General features: G+C 39.0%; 1 protein-coding gene across 2 annotated transcripts in view; it reads left to right on the top strand.

The window, feature by feature from the left end:
• The first annotated feature begins 657 nt into the window (after positions 1–657).
• The window catches only part of sptbn5 (spectrin, beta, non-erythrocytic 5), a 65,431-nt gene continuing 49,405 nt past the window's right edge, over positions 658–16,683 (top strand). Inside the window, exons 1-12 of one of the 2 annotated variants that reach the window (XM_038729087.1) lie at positions 658–774; positions 6,712–6,879; positions 7,465–7,581; positions 8,221–8,378; positions 8,469–8,697; positions 12,947–13,033; positions 13,104–13,211; positions 15,125–15,209; positions 15,297–15,430; positions 15,669–15,889; positions 16,090–16,228; positions 16,363–16,497. In XM_038729087.1, the coding sequence (XP_038585015.1) occupies positions 661–774; positions 6,712–6,879; positions 7,465–7,581; positions 8,221–8,378; positions 8,469–8,697; positions 12,947–13,033; positions 13,104–13,211; positions 15,125–15,209; positions 15,297–15,430; positions 15,669–15,889; positions 16,090–16,228; positions 16,363–16,497 (1,695 nt within the window). In that variant the 5' untranslated portion in view covers positions 658–660. Of the gene's footprint in view, positions 775–3,746; positions 3,810–6,711; positions 6,880–7,464; positions 7,582–8,220; positions 8,379–8,468; positions 8,698–12,946; positions 13,034–13,103; positions 13,212–15,124; positions 15,210–15,296; positions 15,431–15,668; positions 15,890–16,089; positions 16,229–16,362; positions 16,498–16,683 lie in introns of those variants that run through there. The other variant, XM_038729088.1, reaches the window with a different exon arrangement.

Here is a 16,683-nt window from a genome sequence, read left to right as displayed (position 1 = left end):
ACAGTTTTATAAGAAACATAAATTAGTATAATAAATTTTCGTTATCCCAAAATATAGTGATACTTATTTCTTCAGATTTAGATTATTAATACAAAATATATTTAACAAATAAATCCTGATGTATTAGTGGGATTAAGCTAGCCAGCAGTACATAAAGTATTTAAAATTAACTCCACCTTTACCAGCTGCAACATTAAAGTCATGAACATATTAACACGTCAAAAATGGGCCATTTTTGCATAATGAGTACTTTTACTTTTGGTACTTTAAGTATATTTTCATGCCAATACTTATGTACTTTTAAGTGACATTTTAAATGCAGGACTTTTACTTGTAACACAGTATTTATACACTGGAGTATTACTACTTTTACTTAAGTAAAAGATCTGAATGCTTCATCCACGTCTGTGATTGCTAATCACTCTGATTAGTTAATGAGATGCACGTTTATGTTTGTGTATAATCTGAGAATTCACATCTTTGCATGATAATACTTGTACATATTGGGTTTATCTTTATATTTCCTGCATTGTAATGTTTGGTGTCATACACAACTCTACATGCTGTATGCTGTATGTTCTTACTGGAAAGAATAAAGCTCAGGTGAATAATTTTGATGCATCTTTGAAACTTTTCTCTGTGTGCTTTTAGCCCATCAGGATGGAGGGCGAGGAGGACGGGGAGGGGCGAGTCAGGGAGCTGCAGGAGCAGAGGATGACAGTCCAGAAGAAAACCTTCACCAAGTGGATGAACAGCGTCTTCTCCAAGAACGGGGTGAGAAAGGAAGAGATGTAGAACAAAATATTTGGTTCATATGACCTGAAAATAGTTTATATTAAAACAAAAAAACTTATCTGTAGTTGTTAAATAAAACCAAAACTATCATGAACAGTAACAACCAGAGGGAAGTGAGGAAATGTGTTCATTTTCCAGTAGTGGAAGAGGAAGGTACATTACATTCATTTAGCTGACACACTGGCGTCTCACAGTGGATTCAAACCCGATGGCGCAGTGGATAAGACACATACCGGTGGAGTGAGGGAACTGCATGGGTTCAACTCCCCACTGTTACACACCCCCAATGTGTCCCTGAGCAAGATGCTTAACCCATACTTGCTCCAGAGGTGTGCAACCTCTGACATAAACAGCAATTGTAAGTTGCTTTTTGATAAAAGCATCAGCTAAATGAATACATGTAAACACAGGTCTCAATTAGATGTCTGGTTATTTTTTTATAGAAGTTCTTTGGATGTATAAACCTCTTGAAGCCCACCGGGGCACCTGCTTGAACTAGGTTCTAAGCTGCTTAGATCGCACATACAGATGGAAATGTTTAAACTTTTGTCAGTATAGACTTTGTTTTATGAAAACAATGAAACCCAAAGTCTAATTTATTCAGATTTACCAGCATGATGAAGGAATTAAAGGCCTGTCCCAAATACAGGCAGAGTGAGTTCAGGGATTTAAACAAATAAAAGCCTGGGCTACTAACTAAAGTTTTACAGTACCCACATAAATACAAATACAAAAATAAAATAAATTCAATGAGTAAATAGATTTAGTATACTTTCCTCCACTGTCTGTTTCCAACTCATACCATCAGCTTTAGAACTAGACTTTCATTGGTTTCAGTTACATTAAACAACTAAAGTTTGTCTAAAAATACTTTCAACACTGGGCTTTCAAAGTAAAGCGTCTTCTTCAGGTCCTGTACAGTATGTGTTTCCATGCTGGCTCTCTGTCTGTGTGTTTGTTGTTGAATCAGTCTGAAGACAAATGCAGCTTCATTAGTGTTGTTTTTACTATAAGCACCATTAATCCAGGGAACATCAACTCAGCACATTAATGTTCCTCTGAGTCCTGAATCAGGGTCAGTTACAAGAATCTGTAGTATTTACTTTCTTCCTTTTCAATTTCGGCCAATTTGGAGCAATTTTACTTGTAGTGGAATAGTTTCATAAATGTACTTTTCTTAAACATTTTCTTAAATGAAGGATCTGAACACATCTTCCACCACTGGCTGTGAATCTTTCTCTGTGTCTGCTTTGTATTGCTCAACTCTCTGGATCTAACAAATGAAAACATTTTATGGCTGCAGTGATGATGTCAGTGTTATTCCTCCTTGTCTGTTATCATTCTGAGCCACGTTCCTGTCCGATAACAGGCTATTAACTGCAGTCCGTCCGCTGGTTGCACATATACAAACACACATTAATCATAAGTCGTGATAACTGACACAGTTTCACCCTCTGCAGTGTTGTTGCTCTGTCTCTTGTCCTGTTGGCAGGTTTAACAGATTCTAGTCGGTTCATGTATAGTTATGGGTTTGTTATTGCGTTTTCTCTGATAAGTAGATGCCAGCTGTTGGTTGAACAGTGAGGCCTGCATCTACTCTTCATTCCCAGAATTCTTCTGGGATTTCTGCAGGATGGCAGCAGGGAAGGGAAAATGCAGAGCTCTCACTCTGTCCTGTTTCCATCCTCACATTAACTTTTAATTTAAGGTTGCCTTTCCTTAAATTTTAGCTTTCTCTTTTTTGCATGTAATAGGTTTGCCAGATATTTATTTGCTTTGTTACTATAGGCCTACTGAAGGTTTTCATATTTGAGTTGTTGGATTAGTGTTTTTTGTATGATACTAGTTGGGTTTTGAGTTGGCTCAAATTTTGTATTTGTACGCTGTGGGTATTGGTACACTGCTTTGTTAGCAGTTTAATTTATAGCTTTAAATTCTTGCTGTCCACACATGAACTTTTAATTTAAGGTTGGCTTTCCTTAATTTGAAGATGTGTCAATGGAATGACAAAAAAAAAAGAGAAATTTAAAATGACTGAAGAAATGATGATGATGAATTATTTTATTATTACTGAATAATAATAATTATTATTATTACTCTGTATTAATTATTTTGTATTAATTTTTACCATACTTAACAATTTCTAATGAATAAGGGACAGCAGCAAAGGTCGCTGCCTGTTTAAGACCTGGTGGCCTGACTGTTAAAGAAACACTTATATTATTCAGGAAACTCAGATCAACAGTTTCAAGGACAACGACAGTTTCACGGGATCGCACCAGTTACACAGAAGCCATTGCCGTGGTTACCTTGTGGAGCGCTTGTTTGCCTGTCTGTTGATGAGAAGCGCAGAGCGACCCCGCGGATCCAAGCCATCTGAAAACATCTTATAAACCCCGTCACAACTATTCACAAGAAATTAATTTATAACTTGCCAAAACCTTTAACATAAGGTCGACTTAAAAAGCAACCTTTCATACAGCAAAGTGTATATTTAGGCTATATGAGTGATCAATCGACAACAAAGTCAAAGTAAACATCAGAAATAGCCTCTAACATAATATTATTTATTAATTGAAAGAAATAATTTGGGGTTAAATAAATTGTCTATTTGTCATTATTTCTTCACTGATTTTTTTTTATAATGCATTCATTTAAAAACAATTATAAATTAATATAAATAAACACAGTCAATAATTGTTTTCACTATTAATTTCATAGTGGAAACGGGGACCAAGAAAAACAGTCAAAAAGCACGTGTCCACATACTTTTTGCCAATATATTGATTAATTATAGTTATTGTAATATATATTGTGTCCACCGGGGGAAGCACCGAGCTCACTGCTGCTGAGCAGCACTCCAAGCAACCAGGCGGCGAGGAAGAGTTCCCGCCCTCTGTGTGGAGGTTTGTATGGAGTTTAATTAAAGTCAGTCGGATTAAATCGTAGTTTCTGTCACTAAACACTCCGCTGACACCGCCTGTGAAGTCGCTAAAAAGATTGTTTTTTCTCCAGTGAGTCTGAGTTTCTCTCGCTTTCCCCGTAATGAGCTTAAGATGCGTGAATGTCTGAAACTTTGGGTTTAATCGATAGCGCAGTAACGTTACGACATTCTCAGTGTCCCCAACTCAAACCGGAACGTTAGATGTTTATCGAAACGTGATTATTTAGATGTTATCCGCCATCAGATTGTATATTTAAATCATGTTTGTGGTTTTCTCTGGTGATCTCAAGTCTGTCCAGAGTGATAAATGTTTGCCCAGGGCGAAATTAGGCTTTGTGTGCAATATTTTCTCTAGCTAGCATCAGTGCAATTAGCTTCAGTAGCTAACAGCCGCTGTAAGCTAGCATTAACTGACTGAACTTACCGTTAGTTTACAGCGAAATTATTTCTTATTAGTTCAATTTGCAAGCTGAGATGGTTTACATATGAAAGTTAAATAAAAAAGAAGTCAATATACTACAGTAACATACTGTAAGTTACTAACGTTAAAGTAAAATATGAGCTACTTCACTCAGGTATTTCCATAATGTAACGTTAAACTATTTGAGATTTAACGTTAACTTTAAATTTTATATGTACAATATGTGATGTGTTGTCATAGATTTAACTAACAATATATAAAATACTGTACAGCTCCATAATAATCCAATTATATAGGCCTAATATGTTCAATCTAAGCGATTGATTGAGTATCATACAGGTAGCCTAATTTTTAAAAGCTAAAACGCTTCCCAGTAGATAAAATTCTGGTTATCTCAGTATTGTTAGACAGGAAACACAACACTTTTTCTTTTTGCACTTTTGTCATATGAGCAATTAGAAGATTTTACCTTTGGCTCTGGAAAATTGTGATAGACATTTATCTCCATTTTCTGATATTTAATAAACCAAATTACTAATAAAGAAGAAATTGACAGACTGACGCACTTATATTCTGATGGGGTTAATGGTGCTTTTCAGTGGTGTCCTATTTTGTGTTGGATGTGATGAACTCTGTGTAACATGGGGATTTCATGGCAACAGGAAATTAAACCAAGGTGATTCTATAAAAGGCTCAGATAGCCCTGTTTCCACATATACTGCATAATCTCAAGAAAACAGAATCCCTAGAATAGTAGCAGCTCTGTGTTACACCCAAACACATCACTCAACATCAGCTTTCTACAACTCATTGTCTCAAGGCAGAAATCCAAAATCTCCCACCATTATATCCAATCCATTATAGATGTCCTGCTGACAATAAAAACTGACAGGATGGAAACAACATGATGGAGATAAAAACTCTAACAAGAATGATGCTAGCTGCAAATTCACATGTACTACTTCTGTTTTCTTTATTTGGATATACCAAAGCAACATATAAATAATGTAGTAAACCCTGACTGTCCATGCCTTTTGTTAAAATGTTGCAACACAGAAAATAATAAAATGAGTAATAATAATACTATAAAAGCAAAACTAAAACCCCCTGAAAAAAATAAAATCAATTCACACTTCTCCTGTTCCATCCTAAATACATCCTTAATATGTCAATTCAGTCATCAATTGAAGAACATATATGCTTTTTTTTATGTTGTTTTTAACCTGAAATCAGGTTTTATGTTTTTAAAGACATAATGGAATAACTTTCAGCTCAGGTACATTTCTGTTTAGTTTGAATACAGCGCTTCCATCAGACCAGTTTTTTTTGTTAAAAGTGTTCAGCAAAAATTTCTCACTAGTGCAGCAACTTACTTTTATTAACAATCAATGTTTCGGTATAATTTTTTATACAATAAAGTGTACAGTCTATAAATGTAAGAAAATAATGAAAAGCTGATTTCTTCAGATGTCCTCTTTTGGGAAACCCCAATATATTCTGTTTAAAATTATACAAAACAGGGAATAGCATCAAAATCTCTGCGGAGTCTTGAATTAGAAGACCGGTATCAGGAGGACTGTAGTCTCTGTAGTCACGGAAGTTAAACCTCTCGTGTGGAAAGAGTTGTTGGACTTTCAGTCTCAGAGAGGTTCTGACAAACGAGCTGTACCTCCATTGGAATCTAGTCTTGAAACAAACACTTCGATGTATAAATTAGGACAGACACTCCTGTTATTTGTATGAATTTCTCCACTTAACGTGCTGCTTTTTGCTTTAAGATGTTACCTGACCTGTTGATAACCAGGATGTCCTGAACAAGGCGGGACAGGGACGTTATGTAACACACTTCGGGGGGAAGAAGCTCTCGACTCTCAGGATGATTTAAGGGAAATTTGCCTTTTCACATTGAACTTCCTGCATGTCACAGAGCCGTAAACATGTTTTCTTAAACAGAGGAGGGGGTCTACGCCACCACTTATCCCCCACTTACAATGCTGTACTTTCATCACTTCCCAGGAAACTCAACAAACGTAACCTATTGGCCTCAGGTGAAGACAACGATGGTGGTTCAGTCTTGGCCACTGGTAGTCATTACGACTGTCGTTACAGCAACCAGGAACACTAACGAACCAGCGGTATCGATGACCCTGGCAAACGACCCCACTGAGGTTAAATAGCTGAGTTTCACTGCCAGTCAGTCAGAAGTGAAGAAGTCCTTTGGATGAGGGACGAAACGTCTTCCAGTATCTTCAACCAAGTCCAGTTGCCCTTGATTTTAACCTTCGTTGGATGTTTTCTTAAACACTGTGTAGCTTCTCTGTATACTTACTACTCAGACTGTACAATATGCAACAGTGGAAGAAGTATTCAAATAACTGACTTAAGTACTAATATATTAATTATATTATTAATTCATTACTACTTAAAAGGTAGTCAGGCACCCATTTGAACATACAGATGCCTTTGGAATAATAATGTAAATGATGTGGAAAATCCACAGTCCTCCTCCCGTGGAAATTACAATAAAGTTGTCTGTCTTCACCTCCTGCAGGAGAGCCTGGAGCTGACTGACGTCTACACAGAGCTGAAGACCGGAATCACTCTGATTCGTCTGCTGGAGCTCATCTCCAGGGAGAAGCTGCCTCCGCCCAGCCGCCGCAAACTGAGAGTCCACTGTCTGGAGAACAATAGCATCGCCATCAGCTTCCTTAAAACAAAAGTAACTTACCTGTCCGCATCATTCAGAGACCTATAAACCAGGGTAAAGTCCATCCCTGTACACCTCTTGTCCTTTTCTCCTTGCCTTTGATTTGCCGCCTCATGCAGACAATGGGGTGAGATCTAAACCTGACGGGCACAGTATCAGGTTTAAGCCCATTGGTTATGGTTTCTACTCTATTCAACACGCTCAATAAACCCCTGCCCAAGAAGGAAAAAGCTGTGTCCCAAAACTGTATGGTACACTAATGTGCACAATAAACAGTTTTACAGTCACTATACAAGAAAACAACATGCTTTATTGTTTCTGTCATTCTAACAGAAACTGATTCAATAAGAGTGGCAGCAGGTGTCACCCAAAGATCAGGACTTTTTTGGGTCCGTCATGATTTACATCTGTAGGCCTCTTTAGTGCGTTGTATTTGGTGCCATCTTGTGTTTATGTTACTGCATTACAGACGTTATTTTGTCTCAAAATGGAGTAAATAAAACAGGTAAATTCATCAGAGTGAAGGTTCATATTGTCTCCACACAGTCTGAGACTGTCCTCTGCTCTACACAAACCAACCACTTTCTTTCCTGTCAGATTCGGGTGGATCTGATCGGTCCTGAGAACGTGGTGGACGGGGACCGTACGCTGATCCTGGGTCTGCTGTGGATCATCATCCTCAGGTTCCAGATCGGACCCATTAACCTGGACGAGGTAGGCAATCAAATTCACAACCTTCATTCTGGCAAGAATTGAATACGCTTCATTTTCTGTTTAGGTAACGTGTGCAAATATGAAGATTTTAAACTTTTTTTATTTAAGTTTTGTGAATGAATCCAACAACATGTCCTCTCCTTCTTGGCCTTCTGCTTCTCCTCTTCTTCCCATCTCTCTCTCTCCTCTCCCTCTTTTCTTGCTTCTATCCTTCACCTCCTTTTGTCCCTGCTCCCTTTCCTGTCTAAATGCTTTCCCTTCTTTGCTTGTTTCCTTCTCTTCATTTTTCCTACGCCTTCTTTCCCCTGTTGCTTCTCTCTCTTCCTTTTGTCTCCTTGCTCCTCCTGTTCTTATTATCCTCCTCCTCTTTCCGTCTTTTTCTTTGTCTGTCTTTGCATTACTTTCCTGTCCTCATTCTCTCGTCTTTATCTTCTCAACTCTCTCTCTCCTCACCTTCTCTCATCTCCGCTCCTGTCTTCTCATATCTGTCCTTTCATTTTCTTTCCACCTCTCCATCCCTTTCCTTTCTTTGTCTTGTCCTTATCTTTGTCTCTCCTTTCATGTTCTTTCCCTTATTAATTTTATTTCCCTTTCTCCTCTCTCCTGTCTTTTCCTTTTCTGTTCCCTTCTCTGCCTCAGGCGGGTGGTGTTGCTAGCGTGGCTCATCGCTCGGCGAAGGAGGCTCTGCTGATCTGGTGTCAGAGGAAAACGTCAGGTTACAACGGCGTTGACGTGCATGACTTTTCCTCCAGCTGGAGGAACGGACTCGCTTTTAACGCCCTCATCCACGCACACCGGTAACACGCACCCTCACCAACACACAGACACACACTCACTTCTTCTACTCTCTATTAAATCTTATGTCTCTCTCTCTTTCTCCATCCCAGACCTGATCTGTTTGACTACCGCCGTCTTCATGGCGACGACCCCCATCGTAATCTGGAGCACGCCTTCTCCCTGGCGGAGCGGGAGTTTGGGATCATGCAGCTGCTGGAGGTGGAGGACATTGTGGTCCCTCATCCAGACGAGAAGTCCATCATGACCTACGTGTCCCTGTACTACCACTACTTCTCCAAGATGAAGCAGGGCCAGACCTTTCAGAAGAGACTCGCTAAGGTCTGAAGCAACATCAGGGGGAATCACTTAACCACTACAACACATGCATCACCTTTATAAAGGACAGGTTACTATACAGCTTCACGGGAGGAGAGAAAGAAACACACGTCCCACTGTTGCTGAGAATTTTACAGTGGTGGAAAGTAAATAATTAAATTTTATTAAAATGCTGTACTTAAGTACAATTTTGACATACCCTACGTGAGTATTTTCCATTTCATGCTACTTTTTAACTTTTACAACACCATTTTCATCTGACAGCTAGTAGTTCCTTTAAAGATTGACTTATAAAGAAATCACAAGCCTTTAAAAGCTTATGAAAGACACATTATCAGAGACTAAACCAGTTGTTCCAAACCATTCTGGCTTGTACCTGCTTACAAAAAAACAAGCTAAGTACACATAAAGTACCTATTTAAAACTAGCTCACTATAGATATTGTAGTGGCAGTAGTAGTAGTAGAAATGTAGGAACCTTTGCTGAGGTGACAGGTGTTGCTAAACAGAGGCGGAGCACCTGTAGTTTTTTGACTGCTTCACCAAAATTAATTGAATGGATGTTCGTGGACTGTGTTATAGATTTTTGCATTCACCAAAAGACCAGACCGGCGGTGAACAATAAATCTGAACAAAACATTAGACACTTATTGGCTATGGCGGTGCGGCGAGCGCATCAGTTAGAGGCCTGTCTATGCAACCCTCAGTGGCTTTAAGTTTGTATTTAGCCGCTACCGTAGTAGACGTAGTAGTGGCAGTAAAAGAAGACGTGGTTATGGCATAGTAGTGTTCATATGCTGCCCTGATGTCAGAGGCATGGTACAAAACTGTGGACTTTTTCACCCCCTGCCGGCTGCTTTAGGAACTGCAGCTTTCTGTCTGATAAAACAGTTTGGGGCCGATTTACTAACATCCCGAATAAAGAGTACTAAATTGCGTGTGCATTCTAAAATATTGCACGTGTAATTGTTGTACCTGTTATGGGTGATCAACTAAGAATTGTTGCTTAGATGACAACAGGTGCAAACAGAGTAGAGGTGGCACTATTTAAATGAGGGTTTTTGCTGTTTTAATGGTTTCCGCCATGGAGAGTCGGGAGGGAAAGCAGTCACTGCCTAAAAACCTCGGTTTGTTTCATTCAGTGGGTCCCAGTATGTGGAAATCGTCTGTACCTGCCCATCCTGCCTAAGATTGTAGAAGTACATTTACATTTACTCATTTGGCAGACGCAGACATACAAGCATCAACAGAGCATCAACTACAGATCTACAACTGACAATACATACTAGTAAAAGCAGCAATAAATACTAGTAAGAGCTCACAGTACATATCACATCAATGGGGTAAATACCTAGGGAAGGAAGCACATTTTTACTCATACAAACCTTTAGTAATTCTGGCCCCTAGTCTACATGCAGGTAACTGTAGAAACATTCAGTGCCTGTAGTCCAATGGGGACTTTCTCTAATCCATCAAGATCCTCCTCCTGCCTGTCAGTCAGTGTGGATTACTGCTGGATTAAATTCAGGACTGAAGGGAAGTCACCCACTGACACACAGAACCCACATCACTGTTCACACCAACACTATAGGTGAGTTTAAATAAAAGACAGCAGTAGACAACAAATAGCTGCCATAAAACATTAATTCTAAGTGTATGTATTTCATCTCACGGGTGTAAGAGACAGAATCTGGGGAAATTTAACTCTGACACTTGCAGCAACAAGTAAGATGTAAACTGTAACTGTCTGAATGAGTGCAATTTGATAACTTTTATCATGAATTGGTGCTACGTAAATAGAACGTAATTCTATTGAATTTAAAGAAAAGGCATCAAGTAAAGTAAATGGAAAGAAGAACAATAATTACACCTTTTAAATTACAAATTAATAACAGAATTACATAATTAAATTAAGATATATAGGATTAATAGTAGTAATGTTGCATGTTAATTGGTCAGGTGACAATGAAGCCTTTTTATCCTGCGTAGGTGACAGTGGGCGTTGCTGCTGACACTAAGCCAATAAGATTAGATCACACACGCAGCAGACGCTGCTGGAGGCTGCAGCAGAAACATTACGAGTCATTCACAAACAAACAGCTACTGAGCTAAACACTGAAACTTCACACCTTTACCTGCTGTTTGCACCTGCTCAGAGAAACAGGACAGTGTCTTTAGTCTGTGCAGTTTGGGTCAGCTCAGTCAAAACTAACATACCAAGGATTTCTGTGGATTTAAGAGGAGGCATTTGATGTTTTTTGTTGTTGTCATGCTCGGTCTGTTGTTTTCACTTACCTCTGTTGGTTTGGTGAGCTCACATATTTGCTGTATGTGCGTTGAGAGATTGCAAAGCTAACAGTGTTTTCTTCACTGTACCGCTTCATTTTAGCTTTACTTTTACACTGAACAGCTGTTGTGTTTCTTAGCTTGGTAGAGATTTCAGCCGGCTTTGGGCTGATACAGGTGTTTGATGTGGTGTTAAAAGTTTCTTCCCTATGGTGGAACCACAAATGTTGTAGGTTCAGCTGAAATGATGAGATATACTGAGAGAAAATGTGCAATCTTGGTTATGGTGAGCTGGCTATCTTATCAGTAAATTAAAAAGTTCTGCTTAATTAAGTGACATCCAGTGTGTGTTTAACATTTTGATTTATTGATGCACTGACCTCCTAATGTTGTGCTGTGATGTCTGGAGCTCTGCTTTTGTGCCAGATAAACCAGGTATGTCTAGTGATTTATCTGGGGTCACATAACGATGGTTTACTTCCACCAAGTAGGTTCAAGTGTGTCACATGCATATGGGCACGTATCTAGCAACCTACATGTTTATCTGTAGTGGTGATTCCAGGTGTGGACAGGTATATTGTGGCTGTGTAGAGATTTGGACAAAGACTTTCCAGGTCCCAAATGATAGCAGGTGTATGATGTGTGTTGCATGTGTGGTCAAGGTATCTAGAAACATTTCCAACAGTAATACTGTATGCAGTAGGTCCAGGAGTGTTTAAAAGGTTTAAAAAAGATGTTTAAATTAGAGTTCACAGGTGTGTTTCAGGTGTGATCAAGGTTTCCAGAAGAGAGTTCCTCCATTATACTGTATATTTTAAGGAAGAGCTGTACCTTGTATGTTCAAGGATATTTATAGTGATTTTCCTTTTCTTGATTAGTTATTTTTAAATGTCAGAAAGTGGTGGTCAAAGCCCAAGATGACGTCCTATTCAGTTTACTGTCATACAGGAGCAAAGAAACCAGAGAATATTTACATTTAAGAAGTTAATGTAACAGTTGACAACTAATCAAGTAATCGTTGCAGCTGTACATGATAAAAGTGTTTCTGTTTTAGAATTTAGGATCTTCAGTTGGTGAAAAGTGTTCAGGATTTGTGTCTAGGTGCATTCCAGGTATTTCAAGGTGTTAGCTGGGTTATGTGCTGTACGTGTTTGTACAGTACAGCGTTAACAAGTATGTCAGTGGGGGGACATCTCAGTGGTCAGTGGATAAAGAGGCAGTACAGGAGAGAATCTTCCACCAGATCCCACCATAAGGTTTGTTATGTGTCTTTACTTCAGCCTGTTGTTTAGTGTGTTTGAGTTCTTTGTCTCACTAGAAAACCCTCTAAAATAACGTGAGATTCTTAATGGATTAATCTAAGGATCTTTTCCATAGCTATGCTGATGACACACAGCTTAATGTGGCTGTGTCTGATGTTGACACATGACCAATTGTTGCTCTTTTTAGATGTATTTTAGATAAAAAATGGCTGAGTGTGCTGAAATGTTTTACAGTTCAACCAGGTTAAAATGTATGTCTTGTTTAAAACCATTGTAAGCCAAAAGAATTGGTATGGTAACCAATAACAAGTTGGGAAACTGGTATTTGTATTATGCTGTGGATAAACCAAGCAAATCTCCACAATACGTCTCATTTTCACACATGTATAAAATAGAAGGTACAGCTGAAACAATACTTGATTAGTCAGCTGACGGAAAACTAATCAAATACTATATTGTAATCTATTAATTGTTAAAGTAATTTTAGTGAAAAACTTACCTTAACTTGCATTAACCCTGTTTGTTTAAAAAAAAAAGTGTCAGTCAAGACGGCATCATTATGTGTCAGTATATTCTAACAATCATGACAACTTTAGCCATTAAAGTTTTCTGTTACCTGATGTTCACAGTATTGTAACAGTAATGACTTCTGTGCAATAATGAGGCAGTGGAGTAATTCAGAATTTTCCCAAATGTCCTCCTCAGATAGTTGGGATGCTGATGGAGTTGGATGACATGAAGGTCCAGTATGAGAGAATGGTCTCAGGTCTGCTTCACTGGATCAAAACCAAGGTAACCAAAAAACATGACTTGTTGATGGACTGACTGATTACTGTCTGACTGACTGACTGATTGATTGAAGGTGGTGCAGCTGAATGACAGACGATTCCCAAACTCTGTGAGGGAGGTGCAGAAGCTGACGATGGCTTTCAAGACCTACAGAACTGTGGAGAAACCTCCTAAATACCAGGTAAGACACCATCATAACCATCAAATATCTCCTTTCACCTGCTCAGACTTAAGTTTCACTTTATCAGTTTCACTTTATCACGTGCTTTGATTCTGTCATGTTTTAGCCACTACATTTTTTATTATTATTTTATTTTTATTTTACCAGGCAAGTTAATTAAAGGGGCTTTCACACCTACCTCATTTGGTCCGGACTTTGTGACTTTTCAGTTTGGTCCCAACCAAAAATTCAAATTCAAATTAGCTTTATTGGCATGAATGTATAACAACTATATTGCCAAAGCATCATACAAACTACATAAGAACAATCAACCCCATACATTTCATTAAACAAGTAATTAAAGCGTAAAGTAATTAAAGTGTGTGTGTGTGTGTGTGTTAGAAAAATAAAAATATATTAAAAAAATAAAATAAAACTGTAAGAGCGTGTGTGTGTATTAACAGACAACAAATAAAAAAAAGAATTAATTGATTAAATAATAATGATAATAAAAAAGAAAAAAAGAAATCAGTATCAAATGTGAAATTTAAAAACAAAACAATTACTAAAATATCAAACAATCAAAATAATAATAATTAGAAAATTTGGACAATTATTTATCAGTCTGAGGTTCCACTGGTTGTCCTCACTTCATGGCATGAGGAGACATATTTTGCAGCAATTATTTGACATTTGGGCATTTCTCCCAGTAAATAGGGGAGTTTCTGTGTATCTGATATAAATTTGAATTCGGGGTAGATTTGGGAAATGTTTGCAAAGTTTATTGTCTGAGTGTTTTATATTTCTGGCATGAGGTTAGAAAGTGCAGCTCCGTCTCTACCTGTCCTGTGTCACCCTGGGAGCTGAGTCTCAGGTGTGATCCCAGGGACCATGGTCCGGACCAAACAGACGAAATTTGGTCCGACGAAAAGAGGTAGTCTCGGTCCGGATCAAACTGAACCATGGTTCGGTTTGTTTCAGACTATTAACAGGAAGTTTGGCTGTTGACATGTAAACCGGAAACAAGCAAATTCACGGAGAAATGCCTTGAAATAAGGACATGATTAAAAATCTCCAGTGACAGCTCATCTTTTCAAACAGACGGCCACTATAGAAGCACACTGCCACATAAATCTTTGGTTTCTCCTGAAACGGAGGTGCAGAAGGATCACTTGCTTTCTTCTCCTCCTGTCCTGTCAGCGACGTTAATGTTTATGTTATGTTTATGTTAACGAAGAAGTTTAATTGCGAATTTGAACGAGCCTTCAGTATAGTTGGTGCTGCAGATAGTAATGCCATAATAATAATAATAAAGTGGCAAATATGCATATGCTCATTTTTTATTCATTCATTCTTGTCAAAGATACCCACTGAACTGTTAAATAAACCAATCGATGTCAAGTATAGGGAGACGCAGCCCACATAGATGATGACGACAGCACACAAGTGTGTCATTTAAAGTCCTTTAGTGTGGTCGCAGAATTGCAGTTTGAAACCAAACAAACCTAACCAAATGCATCAAAATGTATCAAAACATAAACTTTGGTTCGGACCTTGGTCGGGCTTTCAGGTGTGAAAGCCCCCTTAGAAACAGTGGGGCCAAATCTGTCAAAATCAAACAAAGTATTCTGGCATGATTATTGATGACAATGAACATATGTCTGTCTGTCTCTCTCTATCTCAATCTCTAGTAAGAGAGGCTAGTAAGAGTGACTGTGTTACAGCCTACTAGCTAATTGTAACTGCATTTGGCAGGTGCTATTGTCACCTGCCAAATGCAGAAAGTAATTGACTGATGCTGTCATTTCTCTATTGAGGGATGTCTAAAGGTAATGAGCGCTGACATATTCTGCATCTTCTTCACCTATGTCACTTATATATATTGAGTTTTGTTTTATTTAGTATTTTCTTTGTCTCTCTCTGTCGGTCTTTAGGAGCGTGGGGCGATCGAAGCTCATCTGTTCAGTCTGAGGACTCAGCTGGTAGCCAACAACCAATGGGCTTACAATCCTCCAGAAGGTACTTAACAGATAGCTACGAAACATAGACATACATTGACTTGCAGAAAGAGTTTTACTTTTTTTTATAATGGGATATTTCCGCAAGGTAAAACCCTGAGTGACATAGAGAAGAGTTGGGTTTTGCTGGAGAGAGCTGAACATGAGCGAGAGCGAGCCCTGCAGGAGGCGCTGCTTCGCCTGGAGAACTTGGAGCAGCTTGCCCAGAAGTTTGAGAGGAAGGTAACAACATCTGTTTCTAACAATTCTAAATGTCCCAGAATTTAATGCTCTTCTCTGAGACCCTTAGTCTCTTTTTACATTTGTGACTGTAAGTGAACTTCAGTAGCATAGAAATGAAGCACATTTTGAGGTGTCTGCTAGGTATTTCTTTTTGGCATTATTGGCTCATCAAAGAAAAAAGTGTGGAATCACCTACATGTTGCTCTTTAAACCTGATCTGTCTGTTTTGGTTCGTCAGGCAGCACTGAGGGATGGGTATCTGGAGGACACGCTGCGTCTGATCCGGAGGCAGGACGTCCGAAGTCTCTCCACGCTGGAGGAAGCTCAGGCAGCCAGCCGGCGCCTGGAGGCCCTGGCGACAGATGCTCTAGCCAGAGAGCCGCGCTTCACCGCCCTGAGAGAAATGGCCAAGACCATCGAGAGAGGAAACTACCACAGCAAGGAGCAGATAATCAGGAGGTGACAGAAAGACATGGAGGAATGAAAGTGTAGAATTGGTCATTGGCATAGCAGCAAGACAATTTATGTGTTTAAGCAGCGGTTATAAAATAAAACTTAATTAACTTAATCACAGAGCGCATCTTGTGTTTATACTTCATATTAATATACTGTAAATATATATATTTATACACACATGTATATTTGTTTGTGTTTGTAAGAGAGGAGAGCATTAGCCATCGATGGAAGGACCTACTGCAGCAGCTCCAAGAGCAGAGGGGGCTGCTGGGAAATGTAGTTGCAAATCTCAGCATCCTCCGAGACATTGAGCTCGTCTCCCAGGAACTTAAAGAACTACAGGTGAGAATACACTGCTGAAACAAGCAAAACTGCAAATGTAGTTTGAAAGTTTCTCTGTCCTCCTTCTTGTGTTTACTTTCCTACCTCTCTCTGTCCCCCATCCTCCCACCTCCTCTCGCCCTCACTGTCTCCAGTCCCAGGCCAGCTCCTGTGAACTGGGGAACCAGCTGGCGGAGGTGGAATCTCTCCTTCAGAAGCAGGATCTCCTGGAAGCTCGAATCTCAGCTCACGGTGAAACCATCACCGCTATTAGCAGCACAGCGCTCAAGGTACAATATTGATTATGCTTCGTGCCTATATTGCCAAACTGTCAGACAAGTATTGTCATTAAGTAAAATTTTGAGGTACTTTTAATCATTTTATGCTACTATTACACTACATTTCAGAGGGAAATATTGTACTTTTTTACTGCACAACAGCTACAGTTCTAGTTTTTTGAAGATTATTACAAAATA

The sequence above is a fragment of the Micropterus salmoides genome, unplaced genomic scaffold (genome assembly GCF_014851395.1).
Source record: "Micropterus salmoides isolate LMB-PRFRI ecotype aquatic unplaced genomic scaffold, ASM1485139v1 Ms_hic_scaffold_19, whole genome shotgun sequence".
Lineage (NCBI taxonomy): Eukaryota > Metazoa > Chordata > Actinopteri > Centrarchiformes > Centrarchidae > Micropterus > Micropterus salmoides.
Note: the sequence above shows the minus strand (reverse complement) of the source record. Positions and strands in the feature narration are given on the sequence as shown.